Genomic DNA, 22,882 nt, shown 5'->3' on the forward strand with positions numbered 1-22,882 from the left:
CGGCCGAGATTTCATTATTTCGTCGTGGGAATGTATGTGTGGTTAGGAATTTTTAAAGTCACTTGACTCCCCGATGGCTGACGTGTGACGGACGAATTCCCGTTTCATTCACTTATCATTTCTTTTTATTAAACAAGGTTAAAAGGTTAAAAAGGGTATTGGAAATATTATTACTGTATCGTCAACGTCACATGTTGTTCTTAGCGTAGCTCTTATTGTTTTTGTATTGCGGAATTGTGTATAATTCATTGCAAAGGGGTGAGATCAATTGAGTGATGTTTGGAAAGAGATTTAGATTTGATGGTTTGTTTATTTATTTATTTATTTATTAAGGGTTTCAGTACAAGTAGGATGGGATGTTCGCGGTCATGATGCGAGTAATTAGGGGAGGGTTGGTTTGTGTGATGTTAAGCTGGGACATATTTGAGGTTAAGGACCAAATCGCCCATCTCCGACTTTGAATGTTTAAACCCCAAAATGTCCCAACTTTCGATTTCGAAACCATTTCTCGCTTCATTCACATTTGTTGTGAAATTCAACGACAACTTTGAACCTCTTTATCTCTGAATAAATATTAGCAATGGAGGAAGAAGTTCTCTGAAATATTTTGAAATTCTGTTTTGAAAACATAAATCAACAAATTTAAAAATGTATAAAAATTTTAATAAGTACTTAATTGTAGGTACACATATATATATATACTCTGTATTTTATACAAAAATATTATCAGTTAAAATTTGTAGAAGTATTTTAAAAGTCAACTTGTTATTACAATGAGATACATAATGAAATGTTAGCATGTTCAAAGCTTGGCTGGAACTTAATTTGATGTTTTTGCTGCTTATAGTTGCCCGCATGGCATGGAATATAACAAAACACCGTTTATAGATTTTTTCCCATAACAATATTTTACATGACTATTATAATACAATATGTACAGATATGCCAGAAAATTCAGGCAACAATATTTCACCGGGGTTTTGAAATTATACATTGTTTTGTGACGCACATTTCATATTTAAACACATCGGAAACACGATCGAGCTACACATGGCCTTTCGTTAATCAGGATTTTTAACACTAACCAACACTAGCCAACGTTTCGGCCACTTCCTGGCGCTCAGGGTCTTAGTTTTGGCGACTCCGAGGTCATAAGGTTCAATATCTCTCAGTACCGGATAATTTCCCATCTCCAAGTTTATTCATGTCACATATTTTTCTCTGGTTTCGGCATTGTTTACTTTGCAAAATTCCTCCGACGCATAATATTAGTCCAATTACTAAGATGACAAGTACCGTGATTCTTAAAAACATGTTGTCGAAATAAACTGGTAAAACTATGATGACAAAAAGCAGACAGGCTAATCCGAACGGGATACCCAAACGGAACCAAAGATGTACGCGACTTCCGGTCATTTCTTCACGGATTTTTTCAACTTCTATGGTTCCTGGTTCGACCACGACCACGGGTTCACCGTCAAGGTCCTGGTACTTAGGAAGGGACATGGTTGTTGATTGTCACTAGGTCACCACCTCCTGTGTAGTTTATTTGGTCTTTCCTTAAATATCTGAAAATGATTTAAGAAATTGAAGTTAATATTTGAATTTATAATTTAGGTTTTTGAGGAATTAGATTAAGACTAATTGCGCCGGGCCACCATGAAATAATAGACGTTCAGTAATTAGCGTTTTCCCTTTCAATATTTATAACTTTTAATTGTATTTTTGAAGAAATCATATCAACGCCACCGCTTTGGTGTACATTTTGTTTTGACTGTGCCTGTTTTTGGGAAATATCTTTTATACTAAAGTGTTTTAGATAAAATCCAGCGGGTTGGGAAACTAGATATTTTATTGATTGTCGAAAACCTTTCTTCTTAGTACTTGGTACTTTATTGAATACAATATTGGTACCATCATAAGTTCATAAGATATGTTGGCCATAAGTTTGTCACTGGTTACAAACTGGAGCTTGTCATGAAGTGACGTAGGACATAGATTCGAGGTAAAGCGACTCCTGGTGTGGCGCTTTCAAATTTGTCTTAGTAATGCAGACTAAATAGGAAGATGGAAGTCCTGCAAAATAACCACCGAGTGTAGGACTTCAATTCTCGCTTCCGTCGTTCTCGAACTAGCTCGCGCTGTAAGACACTCTCTAGCATTACGAAGTATAGGTATTGTCATGCTTATGGAAGGAACATATCTTATAAACTTAGGTTGTATACATAGTTTTCAGACTGGAAGGATTGGTATCGTTTACACCAGGAGGCCACGCTATTTGGCGGACAAAGTGCAGTACAAAGTAGCTTCGACTCCTGGTGTAAATGGGTTCAATTCTCCTAGTCGGAAAACTATGTATATTGCCCAGTTTTATGACAAGAAATCAAGCGCGATTTTGACCTCTGACCCAAGTCCCCGAACAACAAAATTCAATGGCGTATGGTCCCATCAATCGACTAAAGTATAGCCCACTGCCCGACTATATAAAAATAAATTCAGCGCTCACCCTTGCTTTTTCACGGTCGTCTCTCGTTTCGTTTATAACCAATATGAAATTTAAATCAGGGTAAAGGATGCTATTACGCTTAAAAAACCACCAGATATTTTCTCAGATTAGCTCGAGGACGGGAAAACCAGTTTAGCTTTTTTTTTTGCTCGAATTGAAGCCATACGATGTACAGGGTGTTTCTGAACTAGGGCTGTCAGAAATTAAGGGGGATGTAACTTCTATCTCCATTTTGCCCAAAAGGGAACACCAGTTATCAAGTTATGATTAGTATTTTACCTATGACCCATTTAAATTTAATTAATAAACTAATTTAATTTAGGGGTCATCCGTGGTAATACAGACTCCAAACATGACTTGAAAACTGTGTCCCTTAGGGCAAATGTCATAGGTTATTGCCCAAAGAACACCATCCTTATAATTTCTGTCAAATCTTTCAGAAACACCTTGTACATACAGTGAACTGGATACAACATCAATATTATAAATTTAAAGATAGGGTATTAACATAAGTTTATAAGATATGTTCCTTCCATAAGTATGAATGACACTACCTATACTTCGTAATGCTAGAGACTTACAGCTCGAGGTAACTAGTTCGAGAACGACAAGCGAGAATTGAAGTCATACACTTAATTTTGCAGGACTTCCTAGTTCCTATTTAGTCTGCATTACTAAGCCTTTGACAGCGCCAAAACCAGGCAGTCACCGCTTTACCTCGAATCTATGTTTACTCACTTCATGACAAGCTCCAGTTTGTAACCAGAGATTAACAAACTTTATGGAACATACATATCTTATGAACTTACGCTATTAAAGATAAGTCGATTTACATCGAATGATGAACTTCTATAAATATATATTTTTCCCTTATAAATGATTACGCACTTTTGGCGTTACGCTTATTGAGCGCGACTCAGAACCCGTCGTTTGTGTTGGGGAATAAATTTTACATTTATTTCTAGTTCATTTTTCCACGTTAGATAAAATTAACGAGTTTAAATGTAGCATCAGCATCAATAACCGAATTTAGGTCAGAACAGGGAGCGTTCACTGTATGTTGTCAGAATCTTTTTATTATTTTTTTAGTATAGAAATCTCAGTTCATTTAATAATAACCTGTATATTTTAAACATCTTATAGCAGCGACTATAAACAACCTCTTACGTATTCTTATTCGTGTGTTTGACCCAGTTAAGTTTTTGGGCAGAATGACCTTTAATTAGATTTTGTGGTAAATTTAACGTTACCACGTTCAAAACAATATTATTATTTTTTTAAATGGTTTAATGGGTGGTTTAAATTAAATATAATGAAAATTTAAAAGCCCCAAATGTTTAATGAGTGAAGTCGAGGGGATAATCACTTCGCAAAATTGACATTGTTGTAAATTATTACCTTTGGGTGTACTATATACAATATTTTTGAAAATTGATATATGGGTTGATTAGTATGAAATGTAATAGCTATTATAACCACCAATGGTTAGATGGATGAAATTCGAGGGGTTAACCACTTTGCAAAATTGGTGTAAATGATTACCTTCGATTGTACAGCGACCTATAAACATTTTTTTTATATAAATTGATATATGGATTACGAAATATAATTGCGATTAAAACTGCCAATGGTTAGAGGAGTGAAAATCGAGGGACTGTTCACTCTGCGAAATCAGGTTAAACTCCGTACCTTTGACTGTACTGAAGGGATTCCTCAATTTTTAAAAGCCCTATACCCTTGACAGTTGATTAAGGCAAACCGTAATCGATGTTTACAGGAAATTTAATAGTGATTAGCCCCTCGTTGCAAAACGAGTTTATAATAACGGTCCAATACACTTCAAACCGTGCTGTAGATTCCGGAAGTATTTTTAATTTAATTTAAGTGTTTTTAAAAATTGTTCATTATATATATTTTTTTTTTTTTTTAAGTTGTTTTGTTTCCAATGGGTTACCGTCCTGTATTGGCATTATTTAACTGTAATGGCAAACATTCACTTTGACTACGTTAAACCTACGGGAAATTTAAATGGAATGCCGACAGTGTTTTTTGCGGATAGCTGATTGAATATAATAATGCGTAAAATTGTTGGAAAAATGTTGATAATAGAGAGGAACGTTTTTGTACAACCTTGACGGAAAAAATGCTTTGAATGAATTTGAAATGTTCGTACTAAACCGGATATGTCCATACACAGGTAGATTGAATTTATAATTTTATGTATAAGAGAAGAAACGTATAAAAGTTTCAGGGCTAAATCTAATTATCTTTGATTAAATCTTGAAGTTTTAATAATAACATAACGAAAAGAGTAAGACCATGGCATTATTTCTCCATTGGAAAGTACGCGTTGAAAGTCATGGTTTTGCCAGCTCGCAATAAAACCTATTTAGAAGTTAACTATATAGTGTAATGGCAGCCCCTTAATATTCACAATGGGAAAATAACATGGGGGTGTCATTAATTGTTTTTTTTTAAACAACGTAATGTATTCTCCTTTATAGAGAAATGACAGCCCCCTTCTTTGACGGTACGAAAATTTATAGGAAAAGAACTCGTGGTGTCATTAGTCTAATGACATAAAACTATCATTATTTAATATCAAATTAATCTTTGTCGTTTACAAAGACTTATTTGACGCATCATAATTTTTGCAAATTTTTTAATCCTAAACATTATATGACACTTATTAAGTTTGTTTATTTCTAATAAAGGTTAAAGTAATATATCTGCCATTACTGCAATATTAATAAACGTTGTCAAATAAAGTCTTAAAATCCCCGAAGAGTGATTAAAAACTAAGAAAGGATGAAAGGGTCTGTCAGGCACTTAGCATAATTGACACGATAATATACCTCTACTAAAGCGGCGATTACAACTTAGTAATTTTTAAAATTCATACCCTTAACAGTGTTATATATAATGCGTATATTACACTGAAACTGTAATTGGTGTGTGGGGAATTTGAGTTTAATTAGTCCCTCGAAAATTAAAAACACTTCTAAGTACAATTATGTTATACAGGGTGTTTTTGATAAGTCTGCATCCATAAATTAAGGGGGATATTATTTGGGAAATCAATTTTGAGTCGAAAATGTGTAACTTCTAACGCCATTTTGTTTCAAACAAGGGACACACACTGTTTCAAATCGAGTTATGATTTGAAATTATGTTTTAGGGATGACCCCTTAATTAAATTACCATTTAATCATTGTCTTTCAGTTTCAAAATAAAATTTAAGGGGGTCATCCATAAAATACTCTGTACATACAATCTTAACTTGAAAACTGTGTCCATTAGGTCAAAATCTCATAACTCATTATCGACTCGAAATAATTCAAATAACACTGCCCTTAATTGCTGACAAACCTTTGATAAACACCCTGTTTACTTCACAACAGGCGTCTCATCTAAGCCTCTGCTAATACTTAACACACCCAATAAAGAAACACTTAAATTGCATAAACAAACATTAAATAAACCTACAATTACAACAAACGCTAGAGGGTAAACAAATAACTTGTACATAAATACATAAACGCGTTAAAACGATCAAAAATAATAACATACCCAATGAAATAAGTTAGTATAATCCAAGTAAAGTTGTCGTTCCTAAACTAGCATCTTAGAGGATCTGTAGGAAACTAGAAACAAAACTTCGGCAGTTGTATGACGTTGCCAATTAAAATTCACCCCCAAAAACTGGTCCTTCATGCAGGACACTACCACGCACGCACCACCATGCGAAGGCAATATTTTTCAAGCCCCCGCTTTCCCGTGACGCGTCAACTCAAAGTATGGATGGAATTATGGATGTATATATGTGTGGCAGCACTGCCTCTTTTCGCTGCGGTCAGGGTGGCGCGAAACGCGTTTTGTTTCTGTCCCCCCTCGTATTAAATACAAGTGGATTTTGGTTTACATCTAGAGGAGGGAGGTTGGACTAACATTTTTGCCTTGATGGGAAAATTCAATTCATAAATCGAGTCTCTACAGCGCAGAAGCGGAGCGGGAAGCTTTGGCTTTTGGTAGAAGCATAAGGTTATATGATATGTACCATAAGTATGACACTACCTATACTTCGTAATGCTAGAGACTTACTACTGAGAGGTAGTTCGAGAACGACAAGCAAGAATTGAACTCCTACACTCGGTGGTTAATTTTGCAGGACTTCCATCTTCCTGAGTTCCTATTTAGTCTGCATTACTAAGCCTTTGACAGCGATTCACCTACCTCCCTCACTTCATGGCAAGCTCCCAGTAGCCAATGATAAACTTATGGAGCGTATCTTATGAACTTTTGGTAAAAGCTGGTTTGATAGCTATATTCTAGAGTAGCTATGTCGTACGTTAGGCGATGGCTGACTTAACATTCCGTTTTTTTGAGGAGCCTCTGTTTGGAATTTTTTTGATGAAATTGTGTTAGGGTGCGGGAGATGTTTGTGATTTGACACCCTTAAAGGGATGGTGAAAAGGAAAATCAAGTGATTTTTTATCGATTCTTCTACTAATTATAAGACCAATCTGCATTGTGAAACATTAAAGGAAATACCACTTCCGAATGATTTAAAAATTAAAATTAGTTTTTATAGATTTCGTAGATATTGGCCCCTTCGACCAATCGCTATGCCTTCTGGTTAACATAATTCCCGTGGCAACGTCGTACCTTTCTTGAATGGCTATGGTCTGTCAAGGAAGGCAACGAAAGTATTGGAATCAAATATTAGTGACATCAATTTAAATTAAAAGCTTCGACGCTATAGTAGAAATTGACTTAGTCGTTGTATACGTTTTAGCTTCACTTCAGTTCAGTTCACTGGTGCATGGTAATGCGTAAAAACGAACTCCCATCGGTCATTGACGTAGTAGTTCTAGAGAGTTTAAGTTGTCTAGGTAGATGAAGCCAAGTTGAACTATGCACGAATCATATTATATTCGGGGGAAAGTACAGTTTTGAGGCGGGGTTTCGCTAGTCCCAATCCAGGCGCCTTATTGTATGCGAAATTTAGCATAGAGTTCTTCAGCGGCCCCCACGGAGGGAGGGTGAAAACGGGCTCCGTTTATTTGCAGGCCCAACTGTGACGTTTCCCCCCTTCAATGATTCAGCTGTGTCGTAAAGTTGCTTAAACTCTCTATTACCATCGTGTGTGAAATTTATGTTAGGAAAATTCTTTCGAATTTCTTTCATATTTATAAACAAAACGTTACATCTATGTTTATTCCTTACAATTTTATCGAAAACAATGCACGTCGATTCTAATGGTTTTTCTAAAATATGAGATATTTAATCGTCTGCTTCGTTTTCTTCCGAACTTCCCTTTTTGGCTACTTTCCCACGATTATTAAAGTACCCGCGTCGAACCCCCTGGTTTCTGTTTAAGAATAGGTGCCTTCTGGGTGCAGGTATTTCGTCTTGTTCTTCGGAACTACCGCCAAGACTCGTGTCTGCGCTTTGAGGACCAAGTTGACTAAATCTAAATCCGTCTAGTTGTTGATTTTGATCATTGTCTTGGTTCATGAAGCAATCTTTACTGATGTCCATGCTAGGACAATCAAAATTGGCCAGGAATGCATTGACGGATTGATACAGATGATGACATTTCGAGGTTCGTGTTGAACATGGTTTCAAGTACCGCCCCAAGCTAATGAGGATATAGTATCGTTAAATGCCACTCAAACTTTTTACCTTAAGTAATTGCGTTGACTTACCAACATGCTCCTTGAATTTCCTCGGGTGATATTGGTTTTTTGTGCTGGCAGGGTTTGTGATCACCATGGTGATGGTGATGATGATGATGATGACCATGATGATTATCGTTGCAGGGTTTGTGACCACCGTGGTGATGATCATGATGATTATCATCGCCAGGTTTATGATCACCATTGTGATGATGATGACCGGGTTCATTGCAGGGTTCGTGATCACCGTGGTGATGACGATGATCATGATGATGACGATGGTCATTTCCGGGTTTGTGATCGCCATGGTGATGACGATGACGATGACCGTGATGATTATCATCGCAAGGTTTATGATCACCATGGTGATTATCATTGCCGGGTTTGTTAGCATCAGTTTCATTAGTTTTTGTGGAGCTTTCTGGCATCTCTCCAGAATTTACGTTAGCTTTGTTTGTGCTCTCCTCTTCTGAATCGCCATTACCAGCTGGAGCCTGTTCTCCAGACCCTGATTTAGGTTTTCCTTGTTCCTCGGATCCCGGGGCATTTTGACCTTGTTCTCCAGATCCAACATTTGTAGCTTCAGTGCCTTCTTCGCCGGATTCCACTGGGGTTTGAATTGTTTGGCCTTCAGATCCTGGAGACGCCGTACCTTGTTCCCCTGAACCGGCTGCATTTGGGCTTTGCTCTCCTGAACCCGCAGCAGTTGGGTTTTGTTCCCCTGAACCGGCTGCGGTTACGCCTTGTTCACCAGAAGCTACAGCCTCAGTTGGACCTTGTTCTTCAGGCGCGTTCGTAGCCAGAACTTCTCCAGATTCCGCCGCAGTTGTTGGTTCATGGCTAGTCCCTGCTGCACTTGGACCTTCAGAAGGGTTTTCTTTTACTAAAGCGCACCCTTTGGGGCTTTTTCGTGATCCTGAATCACCCGTTGGTACCGTGGTTACTATACCCTGTTCCTTAGAATCAACATCACTTGTTGTTGGCTCAGTACCAGTAGCGGCATCAGGAACCGGTTCGCCTGCACAACCTGCTGGCTTAGATTCTTCAGTTGTTACCAGTACGACTTCCTCAATCTCGGGTTGTTTCCTTGAACATTTTGGTTTAACGACTTTAACCGAATTCGCTTCTACTTGTACAGGAGTTTCGGTGGTAATTGTTTCACCTTCCAAGTAGGGGGCAGCGGTTCCTTCGCCTTCCTCTTCACCCTGACCATCGCAATTGGACGTAACTTCTTCCCCAAATGACAGTTCTTTCACCGTCGTTGGTTCAAGATTCAAGGTGTCAACGGTCTCGAGTGTAAGTCCAGGTTCGGTAACCGTATCCGCGTAGTTGGTAGGTCTTGGCTCGGGTCCATTCAAAATGTCGATGGCTTTATCCAGGAGAGAATTTCCCGCATCTTTTACGTCTTGCGCGACTGAGTTGACATTATGGCGAGGCTTAAAGTGTGCTCCGTGATCCTGATGAGATCTGTAATCTACCAGACTGAAATTTGGAATTCCTGGTTTATTTTTGATTCCGGCGCATGGGTAACGGTTGTATTCTAAACAGTCGATGTTATCTCGGTTTAAACTGTCGTATAAATTGATGACGAAGTTTGTGTAGAGGGGGCGACAATCTGTGTCGACGAGTAGACAACGTTCCACATGTTTCATATGACTAGTTAATGAAAATTTGGATTAATGTTTGAAAATTTTTTTTTCAAAAAAGACTTACCAACAAATATCTCTGGCTCTTTTGGCCGGGTTGATTGTTATGTAGAGGGAGTTTTGTTTATAGGAATTAACGATGAAGTTAACGTGTGTTCCGCAACAGGACAATGATTTCCCATAATCGCAATTAGCATTTGCGAAATCAACCACAAACGCGAACAGTAAAATCGCGAACAAGAAGTATAAAGACTTCATGTCCGCGTCGAGCAAAATTATTAAATTAAAATTTTCGAAAATAATATAAACTGTTTATAAACTATCTCGAAATTTAATACCACGATGAATCTCCCTTATCGATTTAGTTCTGGAAATTATCGAAGTAAAGTGTAATGCCAAGAAATTAAATCTGAAGCTTTTCTTTGTTAGTTACCATGTTTATCAAACTTTTTATTCGTGTTTCATAGTCACTTTAACCTCCTTAAATAAAATTTTGGGAAGTTTATCTTAGAGTTAAGGTCATACAATGATAGCTCTGGTTTTAATTACAATCAAGTAAAATTAAAAATAATAATATTTTTTGTAATAATAATATATTCACTTTTAATCAAATTTGGTTTCATTTAATCATTCTCGGAATTGGTTAAAAATTTTACACCAAACAGGCATTAAACATACCATGGAAATAATAAATATAAAAGCAATTAATGGCAAAAAATATATAATAGCCAGTTGTCTTTTATGTTCATCCGATGAAATGCAAACACCGTTTTTATTGCATATACCACTACCTCCCCAGCAAGACGACCCCTCCGGCAATAAAACGGCGTGTCCGGTTATTATTAAATTGCCGCAAACATTTCCGGAGACGCAACAAACCTTGCAATCATCTTCGGGGCAAACGCAAGTTTCCAAGTTTGATTTAACGCAAGCTTCAGCCTCGCATTGAGTATCGTTGAAGGTATCATTTTTGGGGCAAAATTGACTTGTACCATCGCAGATATTGGGTACTTTACAAAGACCTTGTTGGTAATGGCATATTCGTTTGATTGTACCGGTGGATATCGTGCATTGTTCCGTACAGCATGGGTCGGTTTTGTGACTGCAATTGTAACCTTCCTTGTAAGTGCAACCTGTTGGTTGCGAGGTGTTGGTGCTTGGCCTAGGAGGGTTGCAACAAGGATCTAGGATATGACATAAGTCGGACATACCGCAGTCGCATTCTTCGCCTAGTTCCTTCACGCCATTACCGCACCAAGAACCTGTGAAAGGTGAGAGACAGAGATGGTACGTGTTGCACAAACAAGGTTTTTAAACCAAATGTCCAGAGTGATCCACACAAAGCACGTGCAAGATTCTCAAGTAACACGCAAGAAGAAAACAAAACATGTCGACTCTATTACCAAAGACTAGCATACCTGTATGATTCGTTTCCAAACAGCTTCGTCTACTTCGTAATAGTTTACTAATCTGTCTTCTACTACAAGGCGAGAAATAATAATTGTTTGATTGGTAACCTTCCAAGGTATGCGGATGCATGATGTAAGGTCCTCCTTGTTCTGATCTTGGACTGCATCTACTATCATCGTGTGAACTCCCGAAAGCGTGTCCTATTTCGTGAATAACCGTGCTCGTCGTTAAGGCATCCGGTAAAAGATGTCCTCCACTTGATTTCGTAGTGATGGCTACCACGTTCAGTCTCCGTAGGCTACCATCCTGATACTTTATTGCCCGTTCGCATATACCACCGAATTGTGTCGGGTTATTCATATCAGGGACATAGGCGACACCAACTATGGCTTCGGTGAAACTTCGATGGCAAAAGGATATGACCAAGCAGACGTCATTGTTGCGTTTGGATAGATAATCCAAGTATTCATCCGGTATGATTTTACCGTTTATTGTGTGTCGGTGGTAAAGTGAAGGAAGGAGATTGTGCCAATCCTGGTACATAGTTACTTTACGAACTTGAATATATAGAATATATGGATAGTAAGCAACAAGTCCAAGGTTAATAGGCAACTTTTATTGACTTGTACTTGTCTTACCAATAAGTCCGACTCCATCCGGAACGCTGTTATCGTCAAAATCAGTTCGACGCAAAAGCGCATCCGCAAATGAGATGTGTTTGTACATTTTCAAAAAGACTTGTTCTTGACTCGGGCCAAATTCTTCGAAGAAGGTTGGATCGGCGATCAACTCCAAGCTACACAAGTGTAAAACCTTCTTTACAATTGTCTGACGTTTTGGAGCCGGTCCAGATGTTTTTGACCTCAAATTCGGGCAATGGTACTTTACAGAGGCTTTGGAATCGATGGTACAACCTATGGTACCATTTCGTAGGGTTTCCCGCGTCTGTTCCAAGCCTTGATAAAAATGCATGCTGGTTTTGAACGAAAACCAGTTTTCTCCAATGACACGGGTGTGTTCGTCTATGAAATAGACCTCGTCCTTATCGGTGAATTGAACCATTCCATGAAAGTAATTGTTCTTTAGGAAACCGGTTAAACTAACGCCTTCGTAATTGGTAGAATGTCCTTCGTATTTCCGAGGTGATTCATATCCCGGTATGACGAATGTATCGTTTGACGTATAAACTTGTAGGAAAATTGGGTCGATTCCACGTCTTTCAGAGACGATTTCACGCAATTCAATGTTTATAACATGCTCAGATATAATCATCTCGAATGAGTTGTCCATAACTCTACTTAAAGTGACGTTGCAGAACGTTTTAACTGACCCCTCCTTTAATTTTACTTGCTGATAAAGTGAAAGCGTTATTAGTAAAACGAGAACTAAGTTGAGATTCATCTCGATAAGATGCAATTACAGTGACTTCAAGGACAAAATAAGTTTGAATTTAGTGTATTTTTAGAGCACGTGATTTGGTGGTAACTATGGTTACCAACCTTCTTTATAATTGAATGGGGTCATGGTGCGCGCGTTGACCTTTACGCGCGTGATATCTCGTGCAATTTGAAATTTCAAAAAGTGTTTCTAAAGTTAGGCTTAACGTGTTGAAATGAAAATCGTCAAGAAAGGTGTTTTTCTCATCGCGGTGCTGTTGTTTTGTAGCATTGTTCAAGGCATGTTTTCTATTTATTTATTTTGGGCTTTATTCAGTAACAAAATAAGACTGTTAAAAAATTAATATAAAGGTGGGTGTAATTACACCGTAAACGTCGACGAAGATGAAGTCAAAGTGGAAAGAACTACTTTGGACTTGGTGACGAATAACGAGGGTGACAAAAATATTATTTTGAGTTCAAACGGCAAAGATAAAGTCAAAGAGGAAAGAAAAACTATTATGGACTTGGTGACGAATGTCGAGGATGACGAAAATAATACTTTGAGATCAAATGACAAAGATACAGTCAAATTGGAAAGAAAAACTGTTTTGGATTTGGTGACGAATGTTGAGGATGACGAAAATATTACTATGCTTTCAAACGACAAAGATAAAGTCAAAGGGGAAAGAAAAACTATTATGGACTTGGTGACGAATAACGAAGATGACGAAAATATTAATTTGACTTCGAAACGACGTGTCTACAAGGATGAAGTTCGTCTAGATGACGATGAAATTCAACCTCCGTCACTTGCAAAGAAAATCCATGAGATTCAGGTGAAAATCATCGACGATGATGAACAGGATTCGAAAAGGAAACCTCGGATTTATTTCGATGATGATGAAAAACTAGACACGGATGACGACGAAATTCCAAAACTAATGAAAGTTAAGAAAATTAAGATTTATAAAACTGATGATGAGAAAATTTTGAACAAACTACCAAAGAAAAATTATGAAGGACCCTTTATTTTTGAAGATGACGAAAATGACAACTCCGTGTTTAATAGATTTCCCGGTAAGGCTAGAAGTCCCCTATTGACTCTAACCCAAGATTAACTTAACCTGAGCCCGAGCCTAACTTAACCTGAACCTAAGCCTAACTTAACCTGAACCCTTGCCTAACTTAACCTGAACCTAAGCCTAACTTAACCTGAACCCTTGCCTAACTTAATCTGAACCCAAGCCTAACTTAACCTGAACCTAAGCCTAACTTAACCTGAACCCTTGCCTAACTTAATCTGAACCCAAGCCTAACTTAACCTGAACCCAAACTTAACCGAAACCAAACGTCGTATTTCACAGATATGTCCAATGAAACTCGTACAACAGAAGCTACTAAGCCTAAATCTAGTACCATTGAACCTACTCCGGATGTAAATCTAAATATGATTGACGTGAAACGAAATTTACCGCAAGTACGATCGATAAAATTAGTACAATAATCCTGGGGAAAAAATGATAAAAATTTAGGTCATTGTAACGTACAGGAATCTTGCAATCGCAATTTAACAAATTTGCTGAAATCAATGTGCGAATGGGGTTATCAAATAAAGATAGACGATCCCATTAAGTACGACAAGGAAAGCTTTTGCTGGTAAATTCCTTGAAATTTCCACGAATTTTGAATTTTCTTAATTATTTTTTGTTTATTTAAGCGCTGCGAAAGATTATCTAAAATGCATCTTTAGTGCTTTTGAAAATGGCGAATGTTTCGCCAACTACGATGAAAATTTGTTGATTTTCATTTTGACTCATGGTATGGCCCAATTAGATTGTTATCGGTACCAAAAAGTATGCCATAGAAGGACCCTGTCCGATAATACGCCCGTCCAGGCAAACCATCCAAGATATAACCCCTATCCAAATATTGCGAGTGCAGTTTCTAATTATATTTGGTTAATGGTACCATTTATAATCAACCAAATTTTTTTCTCAACTACATTTCTTTTATAAAAGATTATGTAACCTGATATTCGACCAATTATTTTTATGAAATAAAATTTCTTGTTTTGCACGTGGCTTGTTTGTCTCTCGCGCCTTTTTTTCAAATATTGTTGCGCGTGATTATAGGTCCCGCCACTTTTGAAGTGATTCGCGCCTTTCTTTTTTTTTTTTGCTAAGCCTAATGCGGTTTAAAAGTACAAATATGTTAGTGTTCAAGACTTTGGGATTTGTATTTCTTATCACACTCGTAAATGGTAAGATAATCATGTAATTTATGTAGTTTTAAAGGTTTTTCACGATTATTTTTAAATAATTAGGCGTTTTATCAAATACAAATGAAACTGTTTCAACGTGCAATTTTTATCGGGCGATGGTAAACGCGCAGTTTTGTAGAATTTCCTTTGCGGATTACTCTGTTGATAAAGAGTTTAAAAGCCACGTTATTTGTTGGTAAGTCGCGTAGATTTTAGAGAATTAGGCTTAATGTTAAGCCTTGCTTATTATGTAATTGGTGTTCTAGCGCGCTGGCCGATGTATTGCAATGCGTAAAATTGGCTTTTCTGCAACAGAACTGTTCGAACACGGATCATTTTGGAACTTTTACTGTATACGGATTGGGACAAGTTAGAGAATACATTGGGTGCTCGTTTCATAGTAAAACGTGCGAAAATTCGTTACTCAGAAACTAGGCAAAAACTTGATTTCAATTAGTAATAAAATTGGCGTATTTAGAAAATAATAAAAATTGAAAATGTTATCTGGTTTAACTGTTTATTGTTTGTTGTTTTTATTTTAAATTCTGGTTTATCTTACTGGAAGACTTTGAAGTACAAACTATAGTTAATTCGTAATCTACCATGTTTTTGTCGTGTTTATATTTGCAAATATCGTTATATTTAACATTATAATTTAATTACGAAGTAATTTTAAACATTATTTTATCAGTATTAATTATTTCATCAATTATTACTCTCAAACATTATATTTTTAAAAATTAACGCGTCAATATGACTAAAATAATATATTTTTTTTATATTTTAACAATTTAATCATAAGTTTATTTTCCTCTTAAGTCTCCAGTTAACATATACTCAATCTGTTGACGTTACAAAATTGAAAACGCTACTCGTTGCAAAATGAAAATAATCTAGAGCATTTTTCTTATTCCATCGCGAGCAGGGTTCGAATCCCAAAAAAACCCAAGGGCTTTGTTGGATTTAATCCACTTATTAAAAACCCATCACTAAAATTTTGTTGAATTTAAATGCTAAAATAATTTTGGAAGCCGTATTTTCATCTACCCAGAAGTTTTCTTACAAAAGCCTTTGAGACTTACATTCATAAACTTATGATAAAACGTAACCAATTGAAAATAAGTGGTGGGTGTTTGTTTAATTTAATTGTTCCCTAATTAACTAAAACACAAGGCGATGACGGTACAAGCGACAGCCAAGAAAGGCGTAACTAAGGCGCTGTAAGCTCCATTGAGAGCGTCGATTTGAACCTTGGCTTTGTCGTATTCTTCGACTAAATGTCCGCACTTGGCCCGATTCTGTTCGCCGCAAATGACACTGCCAATGTAAGACGCTCCCTTGTTAATCTCGGATTGGGCCTCCTCGACTTTCTCATTCAATAAACTAGCCATTTCTAAGTGCTCTTCGGGAGAGCACTTGGCTTTCGTGAAGGCATACTTCACACAGTCGCCCATATTGTATGATAAACTGTTCGCGTGTGATAAGACATTTTAGTATAGTAAGAATTGATGAACCAAGACCATAAGTTCATAAGATATGTTCCATGATAAGTTTGTCACTGGTAACTTAGAAACTGGAGCTTGTCATGAAGTGAGTGAGGTAGGTCCTAGATTCGAGGTAAAGCGATGATTGCCTGGTGAGGCGCTGTCAAAGACTTAGTACAGACTAAATAAGAGAGTGTAGTCAATTCTAGCTTGTCGTTCTCGAACTAGCTCGAGCTGTAAGTCTCTAGCATTACGAAGTCGAAGTATAGGTGGTGTCTTACTTATGGTACATATCTTATAAACTTATGCCATGACATATAGGGTCTCTGAATTTTAACTTGAGGACTTACCAGCAGCCAGTTTTCTTGGGATGTTGAACTACTTTCATTTTGTTGTTTTCGTAAGTGTCTTTGAAGGCCTTTGAACATAATTTCGCACCTTCTTCAGCGTGGTCCATGTTACAGTCTCCATTACTTCCTAAAAGTAATAATTGATTTAGTTGGATAAGTTTATAATTTCGCCATGGATCTTATAAATCCTATATAGGGGATATTGATACTGGACGCTTTGTCCCGCTTTAGAATTTTATACCCCCTATGCCATCTGTTTCACATTGTTGTCTAACGCCTGTCCTCTAAGTTAAGTTTATTGTTCTTACCAGGAGCAGATGACAAAGGAGTCTCGGACGCTAGCTTCCACAATATAGAGGGCAATGGCACCCGCGTACGTCACAGCTGTAGCGGTATCGTTTGCCATAGACGCGCTATCAGACATTATAGCAGACGATGCTTTTGGTGGATTATATCTGGCACCAAAGTCTGCTGGGAATTTGTTTTGTAATAACGGACTAACGGTGGCTACTGAGGTTCGTCTTATCCGATCGCGACATAAATATACACAATATAATTATACTTTATTCAAACAGCTGTAACCGTTGGTATTAAGATAAAAGATAAGACTAGGCCTACATTTTGTGACTTTAAACCTACTAAATAGTAAATTAAGTCCAAACTAGCAGAGAAACCCAGGTAAGCCAAGGCTTAATTAACAATTTGTGCCCACTGGAATGATTGGGCTCGGGTTTTCAAATTATAAAGCAAGGTTTTAAAAGATGCCGAAACACAATGTTATATGTGTTTTAGGGCCAAAATATTCCGTATGTTTTTGAATTAATTGACTGCTACAAGAGGTTGGAAACGAAATCACTGTCTCTTACTTTTTGGGTTTTAAAAGATCGTGAGTGATTTCTTTTCCCAACCTCTTGTAGCTATCATTTAATTCAAGACGAAATTAAGAAAAAATTGGCACTGAAACACATTTTAGTTTTTTAATAGTGTACATACGTTACTCGCTGGGCTTTTCATTATCAATTTTAGTCTAAAAAAAAGATTAAAAAGCCGTTGAAATCCATTTTAACTCTAATACTCGTTAAGCCTAGGCTAATTATAAGCAGACGATACGTATTTTTAAAGAGAGGCTCCAGACGCAATTTCCCAGATCTCCTTTCGAGACTTTGCAGCCACGCTATTGGTTGGAAAATAAAGCTCAAATTTCCTACGAGAGGGGGCACTGGCGTAATGATTTTGGTTAATAACCGTGACGTTCGCGGATCCCATTGCCCTCTACATTATGGAAGCTAGCGTCCGAGACTCCTTTGTCATCTGCTCCTGTTCTTACCAGGGATAGATTTAATTTTAGAAGTAGGAATGGAGAACGGTTAGTATTTACTTCAGTCCGACTCATAGACCACCCAGTATAGAGCCCCTCCCTCCAACACTGGGTAACGAAAATTTGAAATTATCTTATTGGCTCACTTGTTAAACTACGTTTGAATGACGTTGCTGACGGGGACGGCGAAAAATACCTAATTCCTTTTTACCTCTGTCGTTATGACCACCCGCCTCTTCTTTCATACCCCCCTCCGTCCCGGGGAAGTGGGTCCGGGACTTTGACGCGCGCCCACGTTACTCTGTTCTCCATTCCTACTTCTAAAATTAAATCTATCCCTGTTCTAACCTACTTAATTCATTCCAATATTATTTTAAATATTCTTTGGAATAAAATTAAAAAATTCAAAGATTTCTTTTTAATTTAAAGCAAAGAAACAATTAAAGATATAAATAACTATTAATTACATTTTAATCTACTACACCTCTTTATTCAACCAACCCACAAGTAAGAATTAATATTTCAAAATGTATAATTCCCACGCCTTAAAGAAAATTATGGGGGTTTTTTGGCACTGTTTTAAAACTCATTAGTAGGAGTACATAATTTAATAATCTAGGCAGCGGCGAAATTCTTTGTAATCTTGAATTCTTATTCTGAGAGAGTTGGAAGATTTAAGATTTTTGTCATCTCTAAAAAAAAAATAAAAAAAGCAAGAACACCCTCGGTGCATGGGGTATACATTATCGCGTCGGATTGCCAACTTTAAAAAGCTTATCACACGTGACTAATAATAGGCGTGGCCAAAAATATAAAAAAATGCGAGAAATTCATGCAGCTAAATTTAGAAAGTTGGAATTGCTCCACATTACACACAGAAAAATCGGGAACACTCGGAACAGTCACACATGCGCTGAAAAGGTGTAATTTTCGTTACGAGGTATTACCAAACACATACAGGGTGTTTCTGATAAGGCTGGGAATAGTCGGGGAATTTGATTTTAGTGGGTAAAATTTCTGGGGATAAGTCTTTATTGAAAGAGTAATGAAAGTTTCTCCTCCTCATCCTCTCTTAACACAGAAAACTCTAGAGCAATCCTTAAAAATGTCTAGAATTGTTTTTATAAAGTAAATGCCTTTTAAAAATCTCTTAGACTGTTATTTATAGTTAAAATGTTTCTTATTCATTTTGGTGCAACAAATACATTGGAAAACTTAATGTAGAAAGTTTATTTAATTATAAGCACTTAAAACGTGCTGTAAAAATTTACACTTTTGCCCTAAAAGGTCAGGGAAAATCTCAGAAAATGGTCAGGGAAAACCTGGAAAAGTCAGGGAATTTGGTTCTGAAAATTCCGTGGCAACCCTGTAAAAAGTGTCTTGATTTGGACCAAGGCCCAAAAAACTAACGATAATTGACTGAAGTTCAGATATTTTTCAAAGTTTTTCAGTTCAAAATTTAATACTCGATTTACGCGTTATACTATCTCTTTATTATTTCAAAAAAATTTTTGTCCCTGACAACTCGAAGCGAGCGCTGACTTCATCATGACATATTCGCTTAAATTATTTCGTAACAGGCTTGAATTAAAGCTTCGTTAGTTTAGGGCCAAAAGGGTTGAGTTAATTAGTCGACCCCAAAAAAGGTTTAACACAGTCGTCTATAACAGCCTTAAACCATCGAGTCAACTGGCGTTTCGAATTTCTAAATTTGCTAAGTAGATATATTGTTGCGTAATTTGAAACAGAAGTAAAAAAAAAAAACCCGCTGAGCTGAGACCTACTGAAGCGCGTATTTTCTTTAATTTTGTATTATTTATTTTAATTATAAATTGTTAGATGTTTAAAGTAATTAGTGTTAGTTAAGTAAAATGGATTTTCGTTTAACCCAAAATAATCTTAATCGTTCTCTAATTTCGTATTAATTATTTTAATTATAAATTGTTAGACTGTTTAAAGTAATTAGTGTTAGTTAATTTTGGATTTTCGTTTAACCCAAAATAATCTAAATCGATCTCTAATTTCGTATTATTTATTTTTTAATTATAAATTGTTAGACGTTTAAAGTAATTAGTGTTAATTAAGTTATATTGATTTTTGATAAACCCGAAAAAAATAAATAATAATTCTAAAGCGAATATTTAATTTTAGAAAGTCGATATTGCAATTGCATGGCCGTAAAATTCATTTTCCAATATTACTTAATCCTTTCTTTACAGATGAAGTAATCCAGCTTGGGTTTGTTTGAAGTTCAAACCGAGAGGGTGGGTAGTTAGTTCAATAGTTGTCAAAAATTACCTTCCCAGTATCTTTCAGTTAGCAAAATAAAAAGAGGTTAATTTATTCCATTTAAAAATAGTATATATTATAAGAAAAATAAATATCCGAGACTCGGCTCTCAGTCCCATTAGATTAAATTGTGATTATATGATTAAATTATTGTATCATAATTATCGATTCATTACGTTAAGTAATCGATTACAATCAATCGCGTTGATGTGATTGATTGTATAATTTGTTGTGATTAAAATTATTAATCTAAATTAATCTAATCCCGAAGACACCCCCACTCTGTAACAAAAATGCGAAGGTAAAACTTTAAACCAAAAACTGCAGTCCCCCAAAGGCAAGGTATAAAAATTGAAACGTTTAATCTCCGCAGTAAGGGAATTATTAAAAATTATGTTATTAATGAAGCTAAATCTAATTAATTTCAATTCATAGTCCCATGAGAGAGCTTTTGACCGAGGGGCTAATCACTCTCGAATTCCCTGTACACCACCGATTATGGATTACGTGTAATCATTTTAACACTGTCAAAGGCAAGCCTTTTAAAGTTTACACGTAATCCTTTTAGTACAGCCAAAGGCACTGCGTATACACCGATTAATCTGAGTGATTGGCCCCTCTCTTTCGTCTTCCAAAATCCCTCTTTCAATATTCACCCAAAACCCCAACTATCCGACCCCACATTTGACTCTACTCTTAACCCGCGTCTCTAAACCTTTCTGCTAAATTAAAACTGAGAAGCAAGCAAAACCCAAATCCAAACCCCATCCATATAAATTCCCAAAATAACTTTATAAAATGAGTTTTCTCTCACTGAAAGGTTATCGTTTGAAATAAAAGGTTATATACCTGCTTGTACAAGTAAATGACACATCCTACCTTTGGTCAAGGAGAAGAAGACCAAGAGCAAGATGAGGATGGATGAAGAGGAGATGAAACATTGGCGAGATTTTAATCCTTCCATTTGGAATTATATTTTATAAACCACGTTTTTAAGGTCCTCTTGCACTCAGTGGGTGTTACGTAACTTTGGGGATGCTCGACACTCTTCTGGCTCACAAGAACGCGAGACTAGCTATAACACACTGACACGAACGGAGAAATTTCTTCCAAGTTGGAATTGGGGATCTTATGGGTTGGGTTTGGGTGAAGAGATGGTGGTGGAGGCACAGACTTGATGGCAGCATACTTCGTAACCCCCTTTCCACGACGTTTCCCCCCCTTCTCTTTCCTTCCATACTTTTTATTCGAGATCTTATTCGTTCATTTAGGAAACTATTTCGGACTTCCACGGAAGTTGGGTGCATTTAAATGAAAGTTTCGTATTTGTGAAGAGTGTTGTGTTGTTGGGTACGATTTTATATTTAAATCGAAGGTGGTATTCTTTTGAACCGTTTTAAATCAACTCGTGTGTAAAAATGCTAGCTAAAACAAAGTTTAAGTATACGTTTATAAAGTGATATGTTTTTATAAGTATGACTCTACCTATGCTTCGTAATGCTACTAGAGGCTTGCTGAGAGATAGTTCTAGCAGAACGACGGAAGCGAGAATTGAAGTCCTGCACTCGGTGGTTAATTTTGCAGGACTTCCATCTAGGTCCCTATATTTAATCTGTATTACTAAGCCCAAATTTGACAGCAGCACCTCACCAGGTAATCATCGCTTTACCTCGAATCTATGACCTGCCTCATTCACTTCATGACAAGCTCCAGTTGCCAGTGACACAAACTTATTATTTAACATATCTTATAAACTTATGGTTTAAGATATTGAACGAAAAATCTGTACTGTTATGAAAAAAAACAAAAAAACTTTAGACTTCCGCGGAAGTTGGGCGGGTTTAAATGAAAGTTACGTATTTGATAATCTTGTGAAGGGTCACGTGTTTGGTACGATTTTAAGTTTTCAACTTAAGATTTGCGTATTTTACAGGTGACCCCCTCAAATTTAATTAAGAAACTGAATAAGACATTGATTTCTAATTCAATTCAGGCGTCATCTGTAAAACACCAAATCAAATCATAACTCTAAAACAGTTTCCCCTTGTTACAAAATGGAATGGATAGAAGTTACATTTTCGACTCAAAATTGATTTCCCAAAGAACATCCCCCTTAACTTAATTTATGCCAGCCATACTTATCAGAAACACCCTGTATGACCTCTTATACCGAATCTAAAATAATATTAATTATTTTAGTGAATGCTCATTGGGGTCTTGTCGAGCTTGTTTTGCCTGTTTGACAAAGTCAATGCATAGAGAGATCTTCCTATGGGTGCTTCCTTCCTTCCTCCTCCGCTTCATCCGCACCCAAATATTATGAAATCATCTTCTTCTTTTACTCCTAGGGCATTTTTTTTTATTTTAATAGACGCCACCGCAACCGCCAGGGGCCGCTCGCTTTCATCCATATCTATCCATTAATAATCATAATGTTAATGCTTCCTTTTTTTTTACATACTTGGGCGTGTCCTACTCTATCTTGGTGCGTGCGTGGGATGATATGTACAGTAGTAGATATCTATGTACAAGAAGTATTGACAGTTGTCTAACTTGGGGCTT

General features: G+C 36.8%; 7 protein-coding genes across 8 annotated transcripts in view; 2 read left to right on the forward strand and 5 right to left on the reverse strand.

Moving 5' to 3' along the window:
* The window catches only part of LOC149710022 (uncharacterized), a 43,375-nt gene that overhangs the window by 1,424 nt on the left and 19,069 nt on the right, over window positions 1-22,882 (forward strand). The window lies entirely within an intron of this gene.
* Window positions 642-6,300, reverse strand: LOC149710023 (uncharacterized). 2 transcript variants are annotated; one of them, XM_089858655.1, is made up of 2 exons: window positions 6,077-6,300; window positions 642-1,568 (listed from the first exon to the last, which is right to left on the reverse strand). In XM_089858655.1, the coding sequence occupies exon 2, from the start codon at window positions 1,504-1,506 to the stop codon at window positions 1,159-1,161; it is 348 nt and encodes a 115-aa protein (XP_089714781.1). In that variant the 5' UTR covers window positions 1,507-1,568; window positions 6,077-6,300; the 3' UTR covers window positions 642-1,158. The 2 variants fall into 2 exon arrangements, with proteins under 2 accessions (XP_089714781.1, XP_089714780.1); XM_089858654.1 differs by lacking the exon at window positions 6,077-6,300 and adding an exon at window positions 1,659-1,805.
* On the reverse strand, window positions 7,452-10,282 carry LOC149710024 (uncharacterized). The gene is made up of 3 exons (XM_089860753.1): window positions 9,898-10,282; window positions 8,215-9,840; window positions 7,452-8,147 (listed from the first exon to the last, which is right to left on the reverse strand). The coding sequence occupies exons 1-3, from the start codon at window positions 10,086-10,088 to the stop codon at window positions 7,790-7,792; spliced, it is 2,175 nt and encodes a 724-aa protein (XP_089716879.1). The 5' UTR covers window positions 10,089-10,282; the 3' UTR covers window positions 7,452-7,789.
* On the reverse strand, window positions 10,281-11,123 carry LOC149710025 (disintegrin and metalloproteinase domain-containing protein 10-like; the record flags this gene model as incomplete). The annotated part of the gene is made up of 2 exons (XM_089860754.1): window positions 10,281-10,310; window positions 10,509-11,123. Coding segments are annotated over 2 exons (645 nt in total), but the record flags the coding sequence as incomplete, so codon positions are not given.
* On the reverse strand, window positions 11,113-12,173 carry LOC149710026 (disintegrin and metalloproteinase domain-containing protein 10-like). The gene has a single exon (XM_089855989.1). It carries the CDS (start codon window positions 11,781-11,783, stop codon window positions 11,142-11,144), a length of 642 nt encoding a protein of 213 aa, XP_089712115.1. The 5' UTR covers window positions 11,784-12,173; the 3' UTR covers window positions 11,113-11,141.
* Window positions 12,364-15,392, forward strand: LOC149710027 (uncharacterized). Its single transcript, XM_089855990.1, has 6 exons — window positions 12,364-13,696; window positions 13,984-14,096; window positions 14,169-14,275; window positions 14,337-14,879; window positions 14,943-15,075; window positions 15,146-15,392. Exons 1-4 carry the CDS (start codon window positions 13,138-13,140, stop codon window positions 14,632-14,634), a joined length of 1,077 nt encoding a protein of 358 aa, XP_089712116.1. The 5' UTR covers window positions 12,364-13,137; the 3' UTR covers window positions 14,635-14,879; window positions 14,943-15,075; window positions 15,146-15,392.
* Window positions 15,409-21,530, reverse strand: LOC149710028 (uncharacterized). Its single transcript, XM_089855991.1, has 3 exons — window positions 21,200-21,530; window positions 16,714-16,840; window positions 15,409-16,346 (listed from the first exon to the last, which is right to left on the reverse strand). The coding sequence occupies exons 1-3, from the start codon at window positions 21,282-21,284 to the stop codon at window positions 16,037-16,039; spliced, it is 522 nt and encodes a 173-aa protein (XP_089712117.1). The 5' UTR covers window positions 21,285-21,530; the 3' UTR covers window positions 15,409-16,036.

Source organism: Phalangium opilio, unplaced genomic scaffold (genome assembly GCF_054372755.1).
Source record: "Phalangium opilio isolate 3A_F unplaced genomic scaffold, DU_Popi_V2 ptg000011l_1, whole genome shotgun sequence".
Classification (NCBI taxonomy): Eukaryota; Metazoa; Arthropoda; class Arachnida; order Opiliones; family Phalangiidae; genus Phalangium; species Phalangium opilio.

Excerpts from the sequence above, each read along its gene's own strand:
- LOC149710027 (XM_089855990.1), top strand. The coding sequence starts at position 13,138 with ATGGACTTGGTGACGAATGTCGAGGATGACGAAAATAATACTTTGAGA. Across the intron at positions 13,697-13,983 it reads CGTGTTTAATAGATTTCCCG|ATATGTCCAATGAAACTCGT; the intron begins GTAAGGCTAGAA and ends CGTATTTCACAG. Across the intron at positions 14,097-14,168 it reads TGAAACGAAATTTACCGCAA|GAATCTTGCAATCGCAATTT; the intron begins GTACGATCGATA and ends TGTAACGTACAG.
- LOC149710024 (XM_089860753.1), bottom strand. The coding sequence starts at position 10,088 with ATGAAGTCTTTATACTTCTTGTTCGCGATTTTACTGTTCGCGTTTGTG. Across the intron at positions 9,841-9,897 it reads AGAGCCAGAGATATTTGTTG|TCATATGAAACATGTGGAAC; the intron begins GTAAGTCTTTTT and ends TTCATTAACTAG. Across the intron at positions 8,148-8,214 it reads GAAATTCAAGGAGCATGTTG|CTTGGGGCGGTACTTGAAAC; the intron begins GTAAGTCAACGC and ends TATCCTCATTAG.
- LOC149710023 (XM_089858655.1), bottom strand. The coding sequence starts at position 1,506 with ATGTCCCTTCCTAAGTACCAGGACCTTGACGGTGAACCCGTGGTCGTG.
- LOC149710028 (XM_089855991.1), bottom strand. The coding sequence starts at position 21,284 with ATGGAAGGATTAAAATCTCGCCAATGTTTCATCTCCTCTTCATCCATC. Across the intron at positions 16,841-21,199 it reads CTTCTTCTCCTTGACCAAAG|GAAGTAATGGAGACTGTAAC; the intron begins GTAGGATGTGTC and ends TATTACTTTTAG. Across the intron at positions 16,347-16,713 it reads CCCAAGAAAACTGGCTGCTG|TTTATCATACAATATGGGCG; the intron begins GTAAGTCCTCAA and ends ACACGCGAACAG.
- LOC149710026 (XM_089855989.1), bottom strand. The coding sequence starts at position 11,783 with ATGTACCAGGATTGGCACAATCTCCTTCCTTCACTTTACCACCGACAC.